General features: G+C 34.5%; 1 protein-coding gene across 2 annotated transcripts; it reads right to left on the reverse strand.

Moving 5' to 3' along the window:
* Positions 1-179: 179 nt before the first annotated feature.
* LOC114302137 (structural maintenance of chromosomes protein 2-1) lies at positions 180-20,725 on the reverse strand. 2 transcript variants are annotated; one of them, XM_028247120.2, is made up of 21 exons: positions 20,124-20,725; positions 18,521-19,201; positions 18,244-18,387; positions 17,833-18,123; positions 17,528-17,713; positions 17,242-17,406; positions 17,098-17,157; positions 16,584-16,646; positions 15,604-15,695; positions 15,192-15,288; positions 12,694-12,810; positions 12,337-12,555; positions 11,313-11,453; positions 11,027-11,194; positions 10,741-10,925; positions 10,564-10,657; positions 10,376-10,464; positions 10,047-10,272; positions 6,571-6,645; positions 5,981-6,133; positions 180-533 (listed from the first exon to the last, which is right to left on the reverse strand). In XM_028247120.2, exons 1-20 carry the CDS (start codon positions 20,439-20,441, stop codon positions 6,014-6,016), a joined length of 3,531 nt encoding a protein of 1,176 aa, XP_028102921.2. In that variant the 5' UTR covers positions 20,442-20,725; the 3' UTR covers positions 180-533; positions 5,981-6,013. The 2 variants fall into 2 exon arrangements, with proteins under 2 accessions (XP_028102921.2, XP_028102929.2); XM_028247128.2 differs by having other exon boundaries at positions 355-488.
* Between the last annotated feature and the right edge of the window lie 2,272 nt (positions 20,726-22,997).

Here is a 22,997-nt window from a genome sequence, read left to right on the forward strand (position 1 = left end):
TATCACCTGAGATCGATGGTGGTTGTCGGAGGTGGTTAACGGAGGTCACACGGCCGCTGGAGGTCGAGCGACTGCCAAAGGTAGTTGCTAGTGATGATGTCATGAACTGGTCTTGTGCCAAAGCAAGCATTCAACATAAGAACACATTGAGCTACTCAGAGCAACACATACATACATCATTGAAACCATTTGCAGAAACTACTAATAATCCTTTTTTTTGGGAAGCCAAACAGTTTTTGACACCAACATAATGCATATTACAATCTACTTACCAATTAAAATAAAAAATCAGTGATAAATTTATGTTCCTCGTTATAAATTACAACTCAAGCTAACTACATCGCCTAAACAAAGGCCAGATGCTTTCAACCCAGTGCAGGAAGGGCTTCCCATGAGAAGCTCCAAAAGAAGTAGAAGAGAGCATCTGCGGAGTGACGATAAACATGAGGTTCAAGTTGCTCACTGTAGACACTAGCTGTGCAAAATCACTGCAGAGGTTCTTGAAGCTATCAATCAACTTTGTATAAAGTAACCTGAACAGATATAAACGCTTGAATCAGATTAAAGTGGTTATGCATTCAAAATACTGAACTATGAAAATATTTAAAATGAGTACCACCAATTTTGGCTGTCAATTCATCCAATGGTATAAGAGTTTTTGTAAAACTCCAAAGCTAAGAAGCCAGGAGTGGACATCGACCCGATGCCCCAATAAACCTGCCCATGTTTTATAAAGCTTGGGATTATGGTTTAGGCCATAGGGACGGGGTTGGACAAAATTTTCAAGCCTGATTATATTGTGTGCCGGAATTGGGAAGAGTGCTTCAAGCCGCCCCACCCTGCCTACAACCTATATATTACTAATCATGTGAAAGAACTGGCTATCAAATTTGAACTACTAACCTTGAATAAGTTAAAAAGGCACCCAAATCATTAAACTAACTATATTTTTTATATTGAAATATGAAAAAAAAAATTATATTAAATAATATCTAGGCCATATCGCTGGGCTTTAATTTTTTTAATTTTGTTCTTGGATGGGCTTGACAATGAAGTATAGACCCAATCCCAGGCAGGACTAGGGAAACTACTTCAACTGTTGCTATGTAGTATGGGCCTAGCCTGAGCCTAGCCCAGACCGGTCCATGTCCACCCTAAAAAAGCTACTCGTTTATGACTAGGAGTTCCCCATCAGTCCAGAACTAGAAGTCAAAAATTAATTACACTTCCAATGCAACAACAGTCAAACTCAAAGCTTAAGTCCATAAACAACACCTTTCTGGAGGCTCAAGTTCTTAATTTTACTAATAATTTAACTTTCACAAGTTTATCATATTTCTCAGACGCAAATCTCTTAACTTGTTATAACTTATAACTGTTGTTTCAGCAGGGCATAGGTTACTCAACCGTGATACATGACAAACATTAGCCCATCAAAGGCACAATTCAAGGTTGGACTCATATCAGTAAAGCTTATTACTATTACAAACTAGAACAATTGGCACAGATGCAGCAAAAATATATACCTACATCCCACTCTCAAAATATATTTCATATTTGACAATGGCATCAATATAGCGTCATCAAAGGACATAGCTCCTCACAAATATAAGAGGGAAACATGAGGGTAACATGACATGTAGCAATAGTTGAAAGGAAGTAAACAAATCAAGGATATATTGCATAATTAGAGCCTAATTTGGAAATTCTATAATACACATCCTATGAAGTACGGGCGCCTCTCCAAAAGTGACATACAGATGTCCAACACAGACACACTGGGACAAGTTGAGGACACACTAGGACACACTGGGGACACCTGAAGACACGTTGGGGACAAGTTGAGGACCATCTTTTTCAAAAAAAGAAATATATATATATATATTTTTTATTTTACTAAAATAGAAAACCTAATGTTGATAAGTTTGATAAAATTAAATATTTGACACAAAATAAATTTTAAATATTTAAAAATATGAAATATAATAAATTTATATAGTTATATGTTTCACACGTGTGCCCAACATGTTGTATCCTGCATTAGTTGAAAATTTACGTATCTATGTCGTGTCACATGTCCGTATTCATGCTTCTTAGTACACCTCAAAAAAGGTGCATCATATGTCCAATTATGACCTGTGTTTTTAGCTATGAATCACGGGTACAGATACTAGTACGATACGGATACGTCGATACGGTAAAATCCAAAAAAAGTAAGGTACGGGCTTGTAAAAAAATATTTATTTTTAATTTTGAATAATGTAAAAATTAATTAAATGGTTTAATTTGTTAAGATCTAACCTATAATTAACATTTAATACCAAAAGTAAATGTATAAATCAAAATTAAATGTCAATATATTAAATAACTTACAAACCATAGTTTAATTTTAAAATCATACTAAGCATAAAACTAAAAAAAAAAATTAGTGAAAGGAGTTTTATCTCTGTAGTAGAAGAAAATATTATTTCAACTGAGGTACAGTACGACTTGGGTACATACTAAGTGTGTCTGAGTACGTCAAAAATTAAAAAGAAAAAATTTGGGTACGTGTTTCATGTACACGGTACGTATGCAAAAGTACCATACGAGATACCATACACCAGTAAGTATCCAATACGAGTACAACATGTTTTTCAAAGTACTCAAGCTTCATAGGCTTTTTTGTTATACCATACGCCGGTAAGTATCCAATACGAGTACAGCATGTTTTTCAAAGTACTCAAGCTTCATAGGTTTTTTTGTTATGACCCATTGTGGTGCTAGTTATAACTTTGTTATAACTCATCGTGGTGTTAGTTATGACCATTTGTGGTTTTGTTATGACCTTTTGTGATTTTTATTTTAGTTATGACTAAGGTTGTTAAGATTGGGATCCTACACATGATCGTTTTAGGGGTCAGTTGAATCAGATCGTAGGATCGGATTAAGGATCGTAAGATCCTACTAAAATGATAAAAAAAAATAAAAAAATAAAAAAAAAAAGCAATAAATTTTACATGACTAAGTAATATTATCAAAACATATATAGAATGATCTCAAAATATATATATATATATATATAGCAATTAAAGGTAGCATTTAAACATTTTTTCTCAAAAAAAATAACATAACATAACATAATAAAAGAAAAGAAAATACCAACACTTGCACAACATTCTCATTGTTTCTTAATGAAAGGAAGACAAACTAAATAAGGGAAGAACAAATAAAATACTAAAATAAGTCATTATTGTCGCCGAAATTATCATCATTGCCGCAATCAACATTAATGTCATTGCCACAGTCATCATCATCACCCACGGTATCATCCGACTCCTTAATGTCTTCACCAATAGTAGCATTTTTAAAATTAAAAGAGCTTTTTTTCCAGCATAAGTTCAGGGAAAAAGAACCAAAGTAGGATAGACCAAAAATAAATAAAAAATAAAAACTAAAAAAAAGAGTACACAGCAAGAGGAAAAAAGAATGAAGAAGAACCAAGAAAAATGAAGAACACCAGAAAGAGAGAGAGCAGAATACTGTCCTGGAAAAAAGTTGGAAGAAGAAAAAAGGGTGATTTGATTTGATTCAAATCAAACAAAGAGGAAAAGAAGAGCAACGAAGAAGAAGAAGAGCAATAGAAAAAGAAAAAAGAAAGAGAGAGAGAGAGAGAGAGAGAGAGAGAGAAGATTCAAATAGAAGAAGAAGAAGAATAGTACATGGTTCTAGACAATCTGAAGCTTTGAGGTCCAATCTCTTTTTCCCCAACGTGTTATTGTGAGAATAATATTAGTATAGTATATACTATGTGAATATTAGTTCTCACCGTGTGAGAATAATATTAGTATAGTATATATTATGTGAATATTGTTTTCATAGTTTTACCCTAATCGCATGTGTTCTTCAGCTTAGAGAGTAATATTTTTTACTTAAAGCTAGCAAAAAAACCCTCTTAAACAGAATCGCAGAGAATCCCAATCCTGATACAATCCCAAGGATCCTGATGTAGGCCCGATCCAAAGTACAAGTTGGATCGAATTGTATATATTGGATCATACGATCCTACAATCCGGATCGCGATCTTAACAACCTTGGTTATGACCAAAGAGATCTTTGATTATGCCTCCCGTGATATTTGGTTATAACCCTTGAGGTTTCGAAAAACGGTTGCGGTCGCTATAACGGTTACAATGGTGCAGATGCGGTTGCGGAGTGTAAAGGCCGTAGCATAACGGTTATGATAACCGAAACTGTAATTTTTTTAAATTTTTCACATAATTTGAAAAAAACTTGTTGATACGCATATATATTTTTTTCCAAAATCACATTTATTATGGTTTAAAACAAATTTTGATCAATTTTTGTTAATTTTTAAGTATGATCCAATATATTTCATATTTTTAAAACACTATAAAAGGAGTTTTTTACATTTTATTTTAATACTTAATAACTTTAGAAATAATTGATTTTAAATGTCTACAAAATTATTTTTGACCAATACTTGAAGTAACTAAGTAAATAATATTTACAATTATTAAATGAAACGATTATAAAAATAAATATTGTGCCATAAATAAAAATTATTTTTGAGCTAATATTTTTTTTTTAAAAAAGACAGTTTTTTAGACAACACTTTATAGCTAACTAAATAAAATTATTTACAATTAAGTATTAAATGAAATAATTATAAAAATAAAAATTGTGCCATAAGCAAAAATTATTTTTGAGCTATTATTTTTTTTTAAAGACATTTTTTAGACAACACATTACAATAACAAAATAAAAATATTTATAATTAAATATTAAATGAAATGATTATAAAAATAAATGCAACCACTGCTTATATATTCTTTATTTTACATGTTAATGTAATGAAATAAAAAAATAAATAAATAAATTATACAAAAAAAAATTCATACAAGGTTTTTTTCTTTGGGTTTAGATCACTTGAGTATTCGTTCTTTTTTGTAAGCTTTTTTTTTTTGGAAAAGAAACGATTCAGAATATTGTAAAATGTGTAACGGTGTATAACGGGCCATTACGGTACCGCTACGGCCGTTACATAACACCGAAACGACCGTTACACTTGTGAATTTCAGTCCCACTGCAAAAACGGGTGTAACGGATAACGCCTACCACCGCAAATGTTACGTAACACCACTTGTTAAAACCTTGCCCTTGGTTATGGCTCATTATATATTAGTTATGATCTATTATGTAATTATTTTGGTTATAACCGAAAAGGTCTTTGATTACTCCTTAAGTGGTGTTTGGTTATGACCCATTGTACTTTTTTTATTATAACTAAAGGGGTTGTTTGGGTTAATCTACAATAACACATCTTTTTATCTTATTTGGATCACATCACCTCTCTACCACATTGCACATATTTTCGTAAAAAATTAAAAAATATACATATTTATATCATCCCGAACAACCCCTTAGTTATGATATTTTTGGTATCAACGCCACAAATGTCATAAATTGCATATAGTACACACCCCAAAAAGGAGTGTGTAGAATGACCCTTTAGACAAATATATAGAAGTATGTTTCCTCCACTACTATTAAAATTCAAAAGTCTACAGGTTCGGATAAAATTTTCCTATATGACAGCAACCAAAACCTATGTATGTTCTGTACATGACTAGAAGTGTGGCACACACTACACTCATGCACTTTACAACACCCTATCAATTCAATTTTATCTTTTATGTTTTTTTTCCCAATATCTATTTCTCTACTAGCCTCCACTCCACTCCCTTCTCTTTTCAGTTGCTCATTGAATCACTCAAAAAGTGGCAAGTTATAGATATTCCCTATTTATTTATACTTGACAGGAAAATATACAATCAAAATTATTAACTACATGGATTAAAAAAATGACAGGGCTTGGAAAAAGGGAATACCAAACTGGGGTGAGGTGTTCCCGAAAACCAAAATACATTTACTTGAGAAAATACTTCACTAAAATTGAATTTCAGTCAGGAGACATTACCAGTTTAAAATTTATCCTCATAGGATATGAGAGTCACTTATTTGGCTTAGATGCCACGGTTCTCTGCACAGTAGAAACACCGTCCACAAACTTTGTCCGGAAAAGAACATTAGCATTGTTGAACATGCCTTCTTTCAAAGAAACCACAATGAACTGCAGTAAAAAGACCAAAAAGAAGTCATAACAAAAGAAGCCAAACTAAATATGGTAAATTTGGAAGATATTGTCATAAATCTGTTATCAAGAAATGTTAACTGCTGCGATGACTAGGGGCAGATTTGATGCCTTATGGCTCACTAGTTTCTGTTTCTGACAGCAGCAAACACATTTTTGAACAAGTTAAATATTCCGGTTCTCTCTTCTAGTAAAACTTCAGCAATACTTAAAACATTAATTATAGACAGTTATTTGAACAAGTAGAGCTGTAAATTAAGATTGCATCGATTCTACCTGTCAGGATTGACAGGGCCAGAGCTAGCTAAACCTTTTGGGGAGAACAATTGCTTGAGAACTGACTAAAAGTTTGTGGATTAAGAAAAATAAAAAAAGAAAGCAACAAACATCAGTGATCACAAGAAAGAATATCAAACCTGTGAATGTGGAAAGTGAGTTTTGATCATTCTTCCAATGTTCTGGGTGTGGCTTAGATCAAGAGCTGCATCAACCTGTCAAACAATAGTAGAAACAACAAACTTGAAGATTAAGACAAGTGTGCAATCTACACGAGTAGAATCCGACGAGCAATTTGCTGAACAAGAACAAAATGAAATATATAAAATAAAAATCAAATAAGAACATATTAAAAGTCAAATAAACAAAGTCAGAACATTATTCCTGGAAAAATTAACTTCCTGCCAAGGAAAGAGAAGGCAAGTCTGAATTGTGAATATCCATGGCTCCAATTTCATATTTTCAAGTTACTAGTAAGATGCACTGTAAAAATATTGATGTATTATTGATTAATGTTTGTAATAGTTGATATATTGAATGTTACAATGATTCCTATATATAGAAGAGTAGGTGGTAGTAGGCGGTAGATGGAGTAGGTAAAGTGGAGGTGGTAGATGGAGTAGGTGAAGTGGGTTAGGTTTAGTGGGTGAAGTAGGTGATAGGTTTTAACAGCCCCCCGCAAACTCAAGGGGGATAGGAACTAACCAACTTGAGTTTGGAGAGAGTAACAAAACAAGAAAATACATAAAAATAAAAGAGGATAGGAGACACTGTATGGTCGTGTCAGACCATTGGTGAAGACACTGGATGGTGGTGTCATAACGTTGTAGAGAACACTGTATGGGGGTGTCATAACGTTGTAGAGGACACTGTATGGTGGTGTCATAACGGTGTAAAGGACACTGGATGGCGGTGTCAGACCGATGTAGAAGACAGTTTATGGGGTCATGTCGGACCGTTGTAGCAGACAATGTTGTGACAGTTGTTGTGACAGTTGTTGTGACAGTTTACAGAGTCTTGCTGGACCCTTGTAGAAACTAACCGAAATCAATGTCGGGACAGTTTACAGAGTCTTGTCGGACCCATAAAGGAGCTAACCGGAATCAATGTCGGGACAGTTTACAGAGTCTTGTCGGACCCCTAAAAAGTCGCACCCTCAAAAGGTGTGCCCAATTTTTCAAAAGGCGTGCCATCAAAAGGCGTGCCCATTCCATAAAAAGGTGTGCCGGACATAATGGCGAGACGCGTGACCACATTGGCTGGCGCGCCCGTTTTGTCGTCTGGCGTCAAGTGGCGCGCGATGCGCGTGACTGCCTTGGCTATTTAACCTAGGCTGAGGCAGAGGCTGAGACAAAAAAGCCTGCTAAAATCCTCTGAAAAAAAACTCTTCCTTTTCTGAGAGAGATACGCTGTAACACTCTGTTGCCCAGTCCTTCTCTGAAAGTACCAGTCGGAAATCGCTGCTTCGCTGAAACACTCAGCAACCCAAAAAACATGGCCTCTTCTTCCCGTCCAGCTACCCAGAACATGGCATCCTCTTCCCGTGGTCTGCTCACGCTCTTTCCAGACCTGAACGAGTCCACGAGAGAAATAACTGGTGCGGTGGCCAGTGAACCTTAACCAAACACCTCTGATTTTGCTCCGTTGAACTTTCCGATGCGGTCGGTGGAGCAAAAAATGGTGGTGCAAACTGATATTGAGGCCAATCAGTATACTTTGAAGTCATGTGTGGAGACCATGATGGCGGTCACAAACTTGTCGCACCGGCTGCAGAGTAGGACAAATGAGGTGCAGCAGTTAAACGCCCAACTGGCGCTACTCCAGCGCATGTATAAGGATGCGCGAGCAGAGATAAGTGTACTAAAAGCGGAAAACAAGGAGCTGAAGCGGAAAGCCACTATGATGTTCCGATTTGGAGGTCCGCCATATGCTGCAGTGGAGGAGTATGGAGGAGTGAACGTGCTTGGCGGCGTAGGAAACACGGAGGCAACACCGTCAAGGGCCAGCCAGGACGGAGGCAAGAAGAAGAGACTGGCGGCAGAGTAGAGAAGAAAAATCCCGCCTGTGATGTGTGTTTTGTGTTTTTTTTTTTTTTTTTTGTTTGTTTTGTTTTTGTTTTTTTTTTTTTTGGTGTAAAATGCTGATCGGGGTTGAGCCCCGGCATGAAGAAATGACAAGTTTGTAAACGTTTGGTTTGTGTTGTTTTTTTTTTTTTTTTTTTTTTTTTTTTTTTTTTTTTTTGTAAAAATATTGATGTATTATTGATTAATGTTTGTAATAGTTGATATATTGAATGTTACAATGATTCCTATATATAGAAGAGTAGGTGGTAGTAGGTGGTAGATGGAGTAGGTAAAGTGGAGGTGGTAGATGGAGTAGGTGAAGTGGGTTAGGTTTAGTGGGTGAAGTAGGTGATAGGTTTTAACATGCACCAAAGTAGAATGAACTTTCCAAGTTCATTCACCTTGTGGAGAACCTGATTCTAGAAGTATTAAAACAAGTACCTAGCTCAGCAAAAGTCTCTTAATCCATAAACTAACTGTAGGAGGGGAAAAAAACCATTCTACAGCTACAGCACTACAAAGCTGTTGACAGGTAACATTGTATTGGTCAAATCAAACATCGTAGGACTTAAGAGCCAGCAAAAAAATGCAGATAAATAAATTGCACCCTCACCTCTCAAAACAAGCAGTACACTTTCATTCCATAACGATGAATTTAGCTATCCAAAATGATCTAATTTCTCAATTACTTTCTTGAAGGATTCTTTAAGAGGGAAAAAAAATCAAATACAATGTACTAAAATATAGGGAGAAAATGTTAAAAAATCTCCCATAATGCACGTAGAAATTTGCTTTACATGATTAATTTGAATGGGAAAAAAAAAAGACTAAATTTATCTTCAGTCCGGATAACATAATTCTTGACATATGGCCCATCCCAAAGTATACAAAAACCAACCTAATAACCTGTGCAGCTGTGCCATAGGTTTACATTGTGAAGTTTCCTAAAGGACATTCTATATACTTGGTTTCAAATGCCTATACAAGATTGTACTCTACTATGACACATGAACACGGAGATGTGACAAGAAATAGAAACATAAATTTTCCAATAATTTAGGATACAACATGTGGGGGACACATGCAAAATATATAATTTTTATATTTATTATATGTCATATTTAAGGATAAATAATTATTATATTTCATATATATGAATATTTAAACCAAAGACAATAAATTTTGAAGTCTAAAGGAGGAGAATAGGAGATTTAATTTATTTTATTTTATCATTGGATTCCAAGCTATTTTAGTCATACTTGCAACGTGTTTTATGTGTCTTAAAGTGTTAAGAAGTGTCCAACAAGTGTCATGTCATGTCAGTGTCCAACACAGTGTTGGACACGACACATTACCTTTTTAGAAGTGTCCACGCTTCTTAGGTACTCTATATACGTAGTTAAATAGCAAATGATATAAATCGATCTAAAAAATCATGTGTTAGAACAAACCAAACTCATCTAATGGAAAATAACATGTATATTATAGAGTACACAAATTAGAAATGAAGCATACCAACGACTCTATTTCAAGGACCTAAACAAGTTATGTACCTCATCCAATATATAAAGTGGAGCTGGTTTGAACAGAAGAAGTGCCAGAATTAGAGAAAGTGCAAGTAAAGATCTTTGTCCTCCACTAAGTTCTGACAGGGACTGTTTCCAAACACCTCCAAAGGCAACACGAACCTCAAGACCATCTAAGAAGTTGCCTCCCTCAGGAGGTTCTAGCTTTGCCATTGTGCCAGGTAATAGGGTAGAAAATATGGACCCAAAGTCACTAAAAAGTACACATTTTTGAAGAGTAAGTACAGAGCTTCTGCAGCTTCAAACGTTGGAAGTAACATGAAATTTTTTTAGATAAATGATTGGTTTTAACTTACTTGTTAACCTTAACCCATGTAACTTTCAGTGTTTCTTTCTTCTTTTCATCAAGCTCCTCAATCACCATCTTGATTTTTGACTTGTCATTCTATGCAATATGAACTCTGAATCACTAAAGATCTTTTGGTGCAAAATAAGCAAAGATATTTAGGTAGAACGAAGTTAGAACAGTTCAACTGTTACAAACCTCAATAATGTTCTTCTTTGATATTAAATCATTGTACTCATCTTCTGCTTTCTCAAACATTGCCATAACTTTCTTGTTGACTCGTTTCTCAAGGCTTAAATACACAAGAGAAAAAATGTGTCAAGAACTTCTGCTTCATTCACGCAAAAGCTGCAGAAAAAATTCTCAGATACACACCCTGATTGCTCAGCTTGTAGCTTTTCAAAAGCTTCCCTTGCTTTACGAGGATTACGGGATTCAAAATCATAATCCGTCCCACTTTTTCCGAAGAGCTGTTTCTCAGATGTTATCCAAGCATGCTTCTCAATCAATTTTTCAACCTTCAAGGAGCAATCTTTCTGTTCCATCTCCATCCGTTTCACCTGCCACCCAAAATGGAAAAAGAAAAGTATAGAAAGAAAGAGGACAATTGGGTTGCAGCCAGAACCCAGAGAGAACACATTTGAGGCGCTTAACACATTACCTCATTTTCCATCTTCTTTCTCTCAAGATTTGTCTCACTAATTTTGCATTGAAGTTCCTGCTGCTCCCTGATAATGCAACTAATCTGTGCATCACACTCCTTCATCTTTGAGCGGAAAAGATTGAGCTCAGATTGTGCCTGATCATGAGAATTTCTTATGGAAGCAATCTGCAGGAGAAATGGATAAGTCATTTATTTCTTCTTTATTTTTCTTTTTCTTTTTCTTTTTTTTTTCTAGAAAATAAATTGACGGGAACCACATTGAAAAAGAGACTTGGTTGTTTACCCTGGTTTTATGTTCATCTACTTCTGAAGTAAGATTGTCAATAAGCTTCTTCAGAGAAACTAACTGACTCTCCAAGGATGCACATTCCTGTTTGACCGCTTCCATTTCCATAATAAGCCTCTCCTTCTCATTTTCATGCCCCTACTAGCATGCACAACAAAGTCAAAAGGAACTCCGAAGCTATTGAGACTTTAATGCACATAATTGATAACAAAAAACAGTTTGCAGTTGTCATGCAATGCATGATACAAAGCAGTTGTATTGCAACTATTGGTGTCAGATAAAGAGACCTATACCTCATATTAAGCTAATGTGAGAAAATCAAATTGAAGCACAGAAGGAAGTAAATCACATATTACAAAAACCATGGGTGAAATCAAGGAAATCAGGACAAATAATTCTAGACAGCAAATCACTCAATAAATATTCACTCTTTTGTTTCTGTCCATATTTAACAAGCCTGGGCCATTTTAAATTGAGTACTTCCATTTCAAAGTTTACATTACTGTTTGTAGGACTTGATACCACGCACTTCACAACATAGAACATAATATAATAAAAGCCCAGACCCAAGCCAAGTATTGTCATGTGGATAGTTTCCACAATCAATAAAAAAAACTACTATTTTGACCCTGAGGTAAAGGAGAATGTATGACATTAGTATGTTGGAGACTCTGTAGCCTGTGCTATGCAGCTAGGATCTGCGAATATCCTTTGTACATAGATCTAGATAAGTTTTGTAGGATTTTGTACGGATAAGTTTAAAAGTTGCAATGATATAATGGCAAAACACATGCATTTAGAATTACTAATGAGTTTCCTTTTATAATAATATGCTGGTACGAAGCATATTTTTATATCCATGTGACTCCATTGAGTGCCTATTAACTTGTCTGAGAGCTAAGTGGAAAGATAGAACTTTCATTCTAATACAACACTTGGTTGCAAATACTGCATAAGTTTATTTTAAATATGTTTGTCAGGCAATATTTCACACGCTCAAGTCAGCAATTTCAACACCTACCTTGAGCTCCTTGGTAGCTGATTGCACCTGAGCTTTTATTGCCTTGATCTTTTTCTCTAAATCTTTGAGCCTGCCATTCCGATTATTAGCATGTTCACTGATTGATTTTTCAAGCGATGACACTGTAGTTATGCATTTTTCAAACAAAAGTTGCTTTTCACTGGCAGCAGATTTTGCTTCTGAAAGCTCCTGCTCGATCCTTTTTACAAGCTCACCAAGCTATAATACACCCATCAAGTAAACAAATAAAATGAGGTGGTAGACAGAAAAAAATAAGTCATTATTAGTAATGGATTAAGCTAAACAAGAAGTAAATTTCCACTTCACAGTGCTATATCAGAGGCCAAACCACACAACCTTATGATGTTCATTCTGCTCAGCCCTACTCTGGAATAAGGAAAGATCATAAGACTTAAGTTCCAACTGTGCCTTAAGGTCCTTATACTTTTTCTGAAGAGGAAGGAGACCTGCAATCTGAAAGTCAAGGGAAAAAAAAAAGATAACAGCAAATAAAAATCAGCATTAAGCAGCATGAGTGGCTACTTGCTGTCAAAGTATATAAAATAAAAGTTAAGTGCGTTTACAAAATTCCTTGTTTTTTTTACAATGTCTACAAAATGAGTAATGTTGATGATTTATTTTATTTTAAGCACTATGTTTATTTTTATATGTACATAAATATATAAAATAAGATATCAAATTAAATAAAATGAATCTTATGATTCACCATTCACTATTTTAACAAAATGATTCACGATTCAATTCGCGGTTTGACAACAATGGCTATATTCTCAATTAAATTAAATTAAATTCATATTTTTTTACTACAACATCCTATGAATCATGGGTACTCTCAAAATATTATCCTACGGCATGGGAACGCTTCGAATACTTTTCTAGGTACGTCGGGGCATAAATACAACTTTCAAAAAAATATAACGTTACTATAACAACTATATTAAACCTATTTTTAAAAACTTTAAAATAGTGTATTTTGGCAATTATAAAAAATTCTAAAAATAATTGGGGTTCTTTTTTGGCTTCCTTTTCTCTCCGACTCTACTTCTCTCTATCTTCTTCTCTATTTTTTCAACAACCCTCCATCTCTTGGAGTACCTATCTTTATCTCTATTTTTTCTACCCTCTCTATCTATTGTTCACTATTTTTTTTTATAAAAATGTATTTCTTTATGGGCATACGCATACCCCTATTTTTTAGGTTTTGACATATTGGCCTACCCATCCCCGTACCTGCACTCGTGCTTCCTAGACCCTATCCCATGTTAGTTTAGGTCTTCTTCCCCCTAACATTTTCATTTTTGGTTATCATATCACTTTTCATATAGTTGTGTCTATAAATATTAATCGTATCGCACATGACCAAACCATCTCAACTTGTTCTCTCTTACGCCCCGTTTGTTTTCAGAGATAGAATGAAGGGGATTCATAGTGAGGAGATTAATAGTAAGGGGATTGTTAGTGAGAGGATTAAGTAAAATTGTGTTTGTTTTGAAGATAGTTGTTAGTGTAGGAATTGTTAAATTATTTTTATATAAAATAATAAAACAAATAAAAAAAATATAAAAAATTAAACATTAATATTTATAAAAAAATTCCCAATATATAAAAAATAAAAAAAATAAAAAAATTTCTAATCCCCTCACCATTTTTCTAATACCATCTCCCCAACCTCCATCTCAATCCCCTCCCCAATCTCCATCTATATCACCTCCACCATCCTAATCCCCTCCCCAACTCTACAAACCAACACAACACTAAATAACACCTCCACCATCCTAATCCCCTCCCATTTACTTAACCCCAAGACAAACGGGCCCTTAACTTATCTTCAATTGGTATTATTCCTACTATTTCAAAAATATATTCATTTCTAATTATGTATTTCCTAGTCTTACTATACATCTATCTAAGCATTCGTATCTCAGTTACACTCATTTTATGAATATTTTGTTTTTAGTTGCCCAACATTTTGTTCCATAAAACATCACCACTTTATAATTGTTCTATAAAAAATTTCTTTCAATTTTGTTGGTATTCGCCGATCAAAGATTAGATCCCCTTTGTTTGAGCTAACTCTTACTATTCTGACATAATAAAATAAAAATGTATTTGTTATGCAAAAAATGAAGAAATTATTATTATTTTGCATGTATGCATATAACAATATACATACATATATATATATATATATATGTATATCATTGTGTCCAAATGTGTCGAACATGCGTCCAAATGTATCATCTTTTTTTTTCTTTTTTTTTTCAAATTTTTTACAATTGAGCATGCTTCAAACACTTGGGGACACACGTGTCCATCGCCCCACATGGAACACATTGCAATTTTCAGAATATAAAGCTTTTAAATAATAATTAGAAAAAGAAAAAAAATATATACGCATTTATAGCAAAACATCCCTCTCCTAACGTTTTAATTTTAAAAATCCCAAAACTTTACATTTCTTTATGAATATATATTCTTTTAAAATCTACATCAATATTTTTTTGCTAACACTTCTTTTTTAAAATGTAGAATGTGAAAAGTGAATTCTTTCTGTTTTAATATAATAAAATATAAATTTATTTGTAACATATAAAATGAAGAAATCATTATTATTTGCACACATACATATAAGAATATATACATATATATATATATATATATTTATTGTTGTGTCCCAATCATGTCATGCAGTTTTTGTTTTTGTTTTTTTTTTTTTTTAAATTGTTGTCTTGGTGTTTCCATTTCGTGCCGAATCTGGGTTTTGTGTCCATATACATGCTTCTCAGCTCATCCACTTCATTTTGTTCAAATAAAGAGTAATGTTCATGATTGACCTTGGCATCAATTTCAGATAGCCTCTTCTGATGAACAGAAAGTTTTAATTCAGCCTCTGCCAAAGCATGAAGCTGTCTTAACAGATCACCCCCACCCCTGCAAAATTTAAGTAATTTAGTCAGTCAGATTACTAGAAGTAGATGGGGAAAATTAAAAGCGCCTTGCTGCGCAGAAATAACAGTAAATACGAATTTAGCTTTTCAACACAATCTTGTCAGCAAAAAAAAAATTTTTAAAATAAATAAATAACAACTAAAATTTCATAATTGAATTAGCATTTGTCAAGTCAGTGTGGTCTTGAAAAGAATAGTAAATAACAACTGAACAACACTATAAATCATTATCACCCTCAGGATCAGGCAAAAGCATTGCTGTGGACACTTTAATCGAAGAACAAGATCTATTACTTACTTGCGACTTCCACCTGTCAGAAGTCCACTTGGCTGAAATATATCACCCTCAAAAGTGACACTTGGGGTGCCAATTTCCCTATTAAAAGCAACCTATGGACCAGTCATTGAGTGAAATTCAGATTAAGAACAATCATATTAAAATAAAGAAATAAATAAAAACTTATTCAAGGTACAAAGGTTTGAAATTGAAGGTAAAAGGCAATAAGCGAATGATGTGGACATGCATGAGCTGAAAATTAAGTTTAGACAAACACCAAAACTAAGGGTCAGCTTATTAAGTTAATATAAATAACATACTGCTTTATGTAGAATAAGTACATTTTTTTGTGTAATAAAGTCATTGGTGCAGAGAGTCTGTCAATGTCACTGATTTCAAAACAAAATGAATGCTGAATCGATCACTGACAAACATTGTTTAAGATAAGGTGCTGAAGTCCGAAACATGGCCAAACACTGCAGAAGTGTGAGTGAAACACAGTAAAAATACTAATAAATCTGTCTTTGCTACACAGAGAAATTAACTAGTTATCATCTTAAACATGGAAGTATATCTTCATGTGGAGTAGAATATGTTTTAAATTATGAAATTGAAATAATTTTATAATTAACTCCACTAAGAACTAGACAGAAAAGTAGTAGAGATAGAAGTAACAAAATTTAACACTTCAGCATATCAATTGAATGGAACCAAAGTAACAAGATTGCATTGAAGGATGAAATTTTCAATCATCAATTCCAAATTTTGATAACCAAATCCAGTATCGCATGCTCTATTACTCTTTGTAGTATTGTTTAGTGAACTAAAATTCATGTAAATCAAAAGTAACAGTTGCACTCAACTTTAACTTGACCAGAGCATAGCAGGAACAAAATTTAAGGGGAAAAAAACATAATTCAACTTCAAAAAGCAATTTACAATATTAGAATTTATCATCAAGAAAAGCACCTCAGGACAAAACATTTCTAAAGAAGACTAACCTCCCTCGCTGCATCAATAGTTTTGCAAACAAAGATTGAACCAAATACGTATTCCATAGCACTCTGCAATGCAAAATGCAAAAGTTTTGTTAATTGGTAATAAACAAAATGCAACTAACCCGAGCAAAAAAGTTCAGTATTCCAACTAAAAACATACACATGTGAATGTTAATGGGACTTTGGCTGATTCTTAGCCAGATAAATATGGTTCATGGTGACAAACCAACCCAAGCTATATGTCCCAATCAAATGGGGTCAGCCACATAAATACTTTTTCATTATTCTGCTCTCTCAAGGGTTATATGCCAAGTCAAAAAATAAACAAAAAATAAAATCATGATGGCACAACAATAAATAAATAAAATAAAATAAAAAAAAAAGGCAATTGCCAGAAACATTCCAACACAATTGTACATGCACAAAACATTGGCTGGTCGCCAGCATCACCAAACATAAAAATTCAATGAGCAACAAAAGGATAGGAATAACAATAATAGCATATGTGAAATCATACCTTCAGTTCCTTGTCATATCCTACCAAAGACAGTGCCACTTCTGCATTCCCTTTGCCAACCTGAAAAGAGAGCAGTAATCTTGTAACAAATACAATCAACCACAGGAGATAAATGTATAAAGAAAGCAAAATACAGAAACAAACCAATCTAACGGCAGCATTTTGCACTCTATGAGGGACAGGATGGGATTGAATTTTGTTTAGAGGGATTATTGTTACTCGTCTTCGAAGATCACCATTTTGAAGCAGTTGCTTGCCAGTATTTTCTGTGTCTACTATAATATTAAACAACTTTCCCCCTGCTGCAACCTGAACAGGGACTCAGCATAAGAGTCAGTAAGTAGTGAAATGTTTAGAAAACATCAAAACTTGGCAACAAAATATACAACTTCTAAAATAAACAAACTATATGACAGCATGCATGGCCAACCTCTAAGGCAGTCGCTGTTGAGCCATCCTTCACTTTAATGAGTTTAGCAACCACACCTTTCACCTTTGACCTATCAAAATTCTTCACAGGGTCACGGTATGCAAAATCCACATTAGTCAATTTTGCAGATAGAATCCGAATTTCATCTTTCAACTTTTGCACTATCTCTGACTCAGCTGCACGATCCTGAAGAAAAAATTTTCAATTTATTACAACTTACAATATACAAAAGAACTTTAACCAAACAGATACCTCATTCCATTTGAGGTATAATTTGTTGCAGAACCACCGTTGGAAGAGTGTACCTTTTGTAAGCTTTCCATCTGTCCATCTTCGTATGGAAGAGATTCCAAAGCCATTTTAACACTTTCCACATCTTTTCTTCTAGTATTCAGCTCATTTTCTACAGAAACAGCTTCTTCACGCTTTGATAATAGCTGACGTGATTTCTCTTTCAACTCTTTCTCAGAATGGCTTATTTTTGTTTTCAACTGTTTCAGTTCTGTTTCTGCATTTCCAACAGCTACTTTGGCATCACCTAGTTGATCTTCAAGACATTTCTCCTCACTTCCGCTGCTCTTACCAGCTAAGACACCCTAACCACGGAAATTGCACAAGTCTTAAGGATAAAACCAACTATACAGGATATGAATGCAAGCAACAAAAATGTTAATGGAATGCAATGCACAACAACCAACTATACAGGCAATATTTACCTGGTAGTCCTTTTCATAGTCTTCCAAACTCTTAGAAAGTTCCTCAACTCTCTTTTTCAGATCAGCTGCTCCATCTTCAGCATTTTTTACAGCAGAGGCCCTCTCTTCTACAGACTGCTTTAATTCTTCAGTGCTTCTCACAATCTGGCAACATCAAGACATAAAATCTATATATTATGAGAAGCAGAAAGAATAAAATTCATAAAACAAAAATTTGAGGGATATATGCATAGTTGATTTTAGAGAGATAACATCAACTTATTAAGCCACTTGGTACCTTTTCAGCGTTCTCTTTTTCAGTGTTGAGAGTTTTCTCTTGATTTTTCAGTATAGATGCTTCCCTCACCAGATCATGAGAAAGAGCATCTACTTTCTCTGACAAACTTTTTACCTCCCCGGCCATACTTGCTTCTTTTTCAGCGGTCAATTTTGATACTTTTGCTTCCATCTCCTGTATTTCCATACGCATCCTTTCTGCATTATCATCAACCTCAGAAATCTTAGCCTTTGTTACCTCTACAATGCCAACCGCATTATCTCTAATCTTCTCTGCCTGAACATATTCATAAGCAATGCAGAATCTTTTAATTCGATCCAATTCTGCAATCCCATTAGCCCATTGCATGTATTGCATCTTCTCCTTCCTCAACTTCTCCAAAGCAGGAAGTATTTCCTGGTCAAGAAGCTTATCAATCTCGTCTACCTTACTCTGTTTTTTCTCAAGTGTTTTCAAAGCAGTCTCTTTCTTTGTTTCATACATTCTTGTCCCAGCAGCCTCTTCCAGCATTGATAATATTTCAGGGGGTTTCATGTTTAGGACCTTAGTAATGCGTCCTTGCATTATGAGAAAATGTGGATTATTGACATTAAGCTGCACAGAATGGAAAAGATTTTGCACTCGACTAGGCTGCGCAAGGTGACCATTTATTAAGTATTTGTTCCTTCCACCAACCACAATCTGCAAAATCAGCGCAAAAAATTCTCAAAATACCTCCAATTGAAATTCCCTAGAAGCAAATGGATCAATTAATACGGAAAAAGGCATAGTTACAACCTCAAGTGTAAACAATGAAAATGGTGACCACGTGTAATTGCATGTTTTATTATTTTTTGATTTTTTCCAATGAAGATGGTTAAATGGTGTGATAGTTTTACCAAAACATTGACAAACTACTAAACTAGTCTGCATTTAATGTGATATTATACCAGATATAAAGATGTGGCTAGCTAGAAAAAATTCACAAATTATTTATTGCAATCCAAAAAACATAGTACTATAAAAAATCATGGGTATTATATATAATACATTGAGAACCAATTAGTCTCCAATCTGGTTTGCGTAGAAAGAGAAACGGCATTCCTAATACCAAGAATCTCATCTCACCAAATTTTTCATGTGTTTCACCCAAGGACCTCTGATAACTCCATTTAGTTGAGGATTAAACAGATTAATTAGTTACTTGACTTTCTTATGATCTTCCCATATAAGCACAAAGTGCACTCCATGATTCACCTAGTTATGCAGATTCCATTGCATTAGCCAAAAAAATCATTTTGTTTCAAGATATAGTCCAAATATGAACCCCAAGGGGGTTGAATGAGCTGTAAAGACTCAAGTATAAAATCCAAGGCCTTGAGTTCGAATCACCTAAGGGGCCACTGGAGGTTACCTGGTTGTTAACTTCAATACCCTAGGATTAGTTGAGGTGCGCGCAAGCTAGGCCACACACGCAGTTATCAACAAAAAAAGATATATAGTCCAAATACCATTATATGCAGATTTGCAAATTCATATGTAAATCATGACCAACAACGAAATTACAGCATTTCACAACAGGCAAACACCAAACTTGCATACATACATATATATATATATATACCTGACGGGTCACTGTAATCTCAGAACAATCCTCATAGCCAAGAGGGCTTCGATTCCTGTCGGAATTATCAAACACAACAGACACTGTGGCCTTTGTAATCCCAGCTTGGCCTTGCTTGTACACGAGCTCCTGAAGGTTGGAAGCTCGAACCTGCTGCAAATTCGTGATACCCAAAACGAAGCATATGGAGTCGAGAATGTTGGATTTGCCAGACCCGTTGAGCCCGGTTATTGCATTGAAGTAAGGATCGAAACCAGGAACCACTGTCCTCGTAGCATACGACTTGAAACCCTCCAAGCATATCTCTTTGATGTACATGTTTTAAACTTCAATTCACAATTCAAAACCCTAGATTGCGAATTACAGAGTGAAATCAAATGTGAAATTAGGGTTTCGGAGTTCGAAAACCTGTTGATTTACTGACTAGAGTGTTCTGTGGAAGACATTTTTTTAGAGAGAGAGAGAGAGAGTTTCAAAACAACGGATCTCTGAAACGTGTGGGTGGAGTGGGGAACTTGGTAAGAAATTGGAGACGCAAAAAGGCGGGAAATGCCATTTGGGTCTTTCCGAATAATTGTTCAAAATTTCAGATGCATATCGTTAATTGCACTAACACCCCTCAATTATAAAAATAAGCAATTGGCGCACGTAATACATGTGTGTAATTTAAATAAGTAAAAATCTACAATTATTATAAAAGTATGAAGAGCTTGTCATATTTTTTACTATTTTTAAATTTTAATTTTATCTTCTCAAATCTACCAAGAGTCTTATATAAACCAAATATCTCTTTATTTTTAAAGTTGAATACTTAAAAACGATATATCTGCTTTCAAGAGTTCTATTTATAAACAAATCGGGTTCGTTTGGTTTGAATTTCAGAAAAATTTTTGGGAAATTTTCTCTACAAATAAGTTTTTAAAAGTAATGAAACCAAACAAATTTTTCCAAAAAAATTTCTCAAAACTTGTAAACCAAACAAGTTTTCCAAACAAATCTCTCTCTCACACACATCAAATCAATCACTTTTTCCAAAACTCTCTCTCAAAATAATTTTCCAAAACATCTTTTGAAAAAAACCAAACCAAACAACTTTTCGTACTTTTTATCTCTAAAACACATCTCTCAAACACAAACCAAACATACCCATCGTCTCCCTTCTTAAATAAAAAATAAAAATAAAAAAAACATTTCTCTATTTTTTACATTAATGATGATTGAAGAATAAAAAATAATTACTCTGTCTTATTTTTTATGTCTGCTTCTATACTGATATACATGGGCCTGGTTTGGGGTGTTTAAAAAAATCTAAAAAGTCAAAAAGTTACAAAAAAAAAATAAAAAATTCATCACTATTTACAAATTAAAAATATAAAAAAATTAATATATATAATGTTTTAATACAAACTAACTTTACACTACTCTAGGTACTGACGTGAAAGGAAAGTACAATGAAAGGGAAAAAAAATTACATATATATATTCACTAAGTTAGATGGTAATGTTAGATTCGTGGAGGCCCACCACAGGTCCGGTTTTGATAATCCGAACCGTTCAATATGTAGAAATCGTCCAATACTATATGCCTGTAAAAAATCACGTTAATCAGATATCGCTAACTCCGTGATCAAATCAATTTTATATAAAAAAGGATGGTGTTATAGTTAACAATTGACAAAAAAACTAACACGATCAGATAGCTATCGATATCCAATCAATGTAATTTTTTACAAATATATAATACTCGACGAGTTCTACATATTGAACGGTTCCGATTAGCAAAATGGGACCCATGGTAGGGCCCCACAGGCAGAACAACACAATCCAACTCAAGTCCAAAAAGAAGGCAATCATTTCTCCATCTCCTAACCAGCCCACTACACTGCCCAAATTGTACGGGTTACTTCACTAACTTCTCTTATACACGTATTTATACAATTTTTTAATATATATTTTTTCGTAAAAAGTTAAAAAGTTAACCTAAACATTCAAGTTTTTTTCCTAAACTTTTTAGTCTAAAAATACAAAAAATGCACTTATTTAAGACACCCCAAACAACCCCATAATATTTACAATTGTCATGTGTCTGCTTCTATAATGATATACACAATTGTCTATCATGGATCAAACCACTGTGAATAATTTTAGTTGATTGTTAAAGTTGTGTGGGGATATATTTTCTGAGTACCAACACGTGGCAAGGTGACGCCGACGTGTCAGCCGAGGTGCCACGTGTCCTGGTCGTGACGCCGAGGTGATCTCGGTAAAGCCGAGGTTATCTCCGAAGATATCGGAATCCGAGATAAGTGGATAAGGGACAAGAGTCCTAGAATGAAGAGGGAACTCAACTTGGATAAGGACAAGAGTCCTAGATTGGGAGAAGACTTCAGTTTGGGTAAAGATAAGACTCTTAGAGAGTTTATCCTAATCCCACTGGGAGTCCCAGATTAGCAGTAATCCTAAGTCCATTAGGGCCAGGCTCCTATTGGGACTAGGATTGTATTGGCTATAAAAGAGAGGCACCCCCATGGGTCTAAGGTATGCTTTTGATACTCAAGCTTGTGAGTTTAGTACTTGATTTATCTTTGAGAGATAGACTGACTTGATCGTCGGAGTGCCCCCGGGTGGTCGAAACCACCGCGGGATTCTTATATTTCTGTTGCAGGTCAGTCAGGTACCATCTATTCTGCCAGTGCTCTCCAACTGGTTACTAAGTGGGCAGTGTGGTCGGAAAATCACCCACACAATTTGGCGCCATCTGTGGGAAAGAAAGAAGAATAGATGGCCAATGACGGACAGAAGGATCAGATTAGAGACAATGCGCCTACTGGGAGTGGGAGACCTATCGATCTCGACATTGAATGGGACAATCGCA

The sequence above is a fragment of the Camellia sinensis genome, chromosome 1 (assembly GCF_055761805.1).
Source record: "Camellia sinensis isolate YWXY chromosome 1, ASM5576180v1, whole genome shotgun sequence".
Taxonomy (NCBI): Eukaryota; Viridiplantae; Streptophyta; class Magnoliopsida; order Ericales; family Theaceae; genus Camellia; species Camellia sinensis.

Coding starts and splice junctions, on each gene's coding strand:
- LOC114302137 (XM_028247120.2), bottom strand. CDS start 20,441: ATGTACATCAAAGAGATATGCTTGGAGGGTTTCAAGTCGTATGCTACG. Junction 11,195..11,312: donor TAGATGAACATAAAACCAGG/GTAAACAACCAA, acceptor TTTCTCCTGCAG/ATTGCTTCCATAAGAAATTC. Junction 10,273..10,375: donor ACATGGGTTAAGGTTAACAA/GTAAGTTAAAAC, acceptor TGTACTTTTTAG/TGACTTTGGGTCCATATTTT.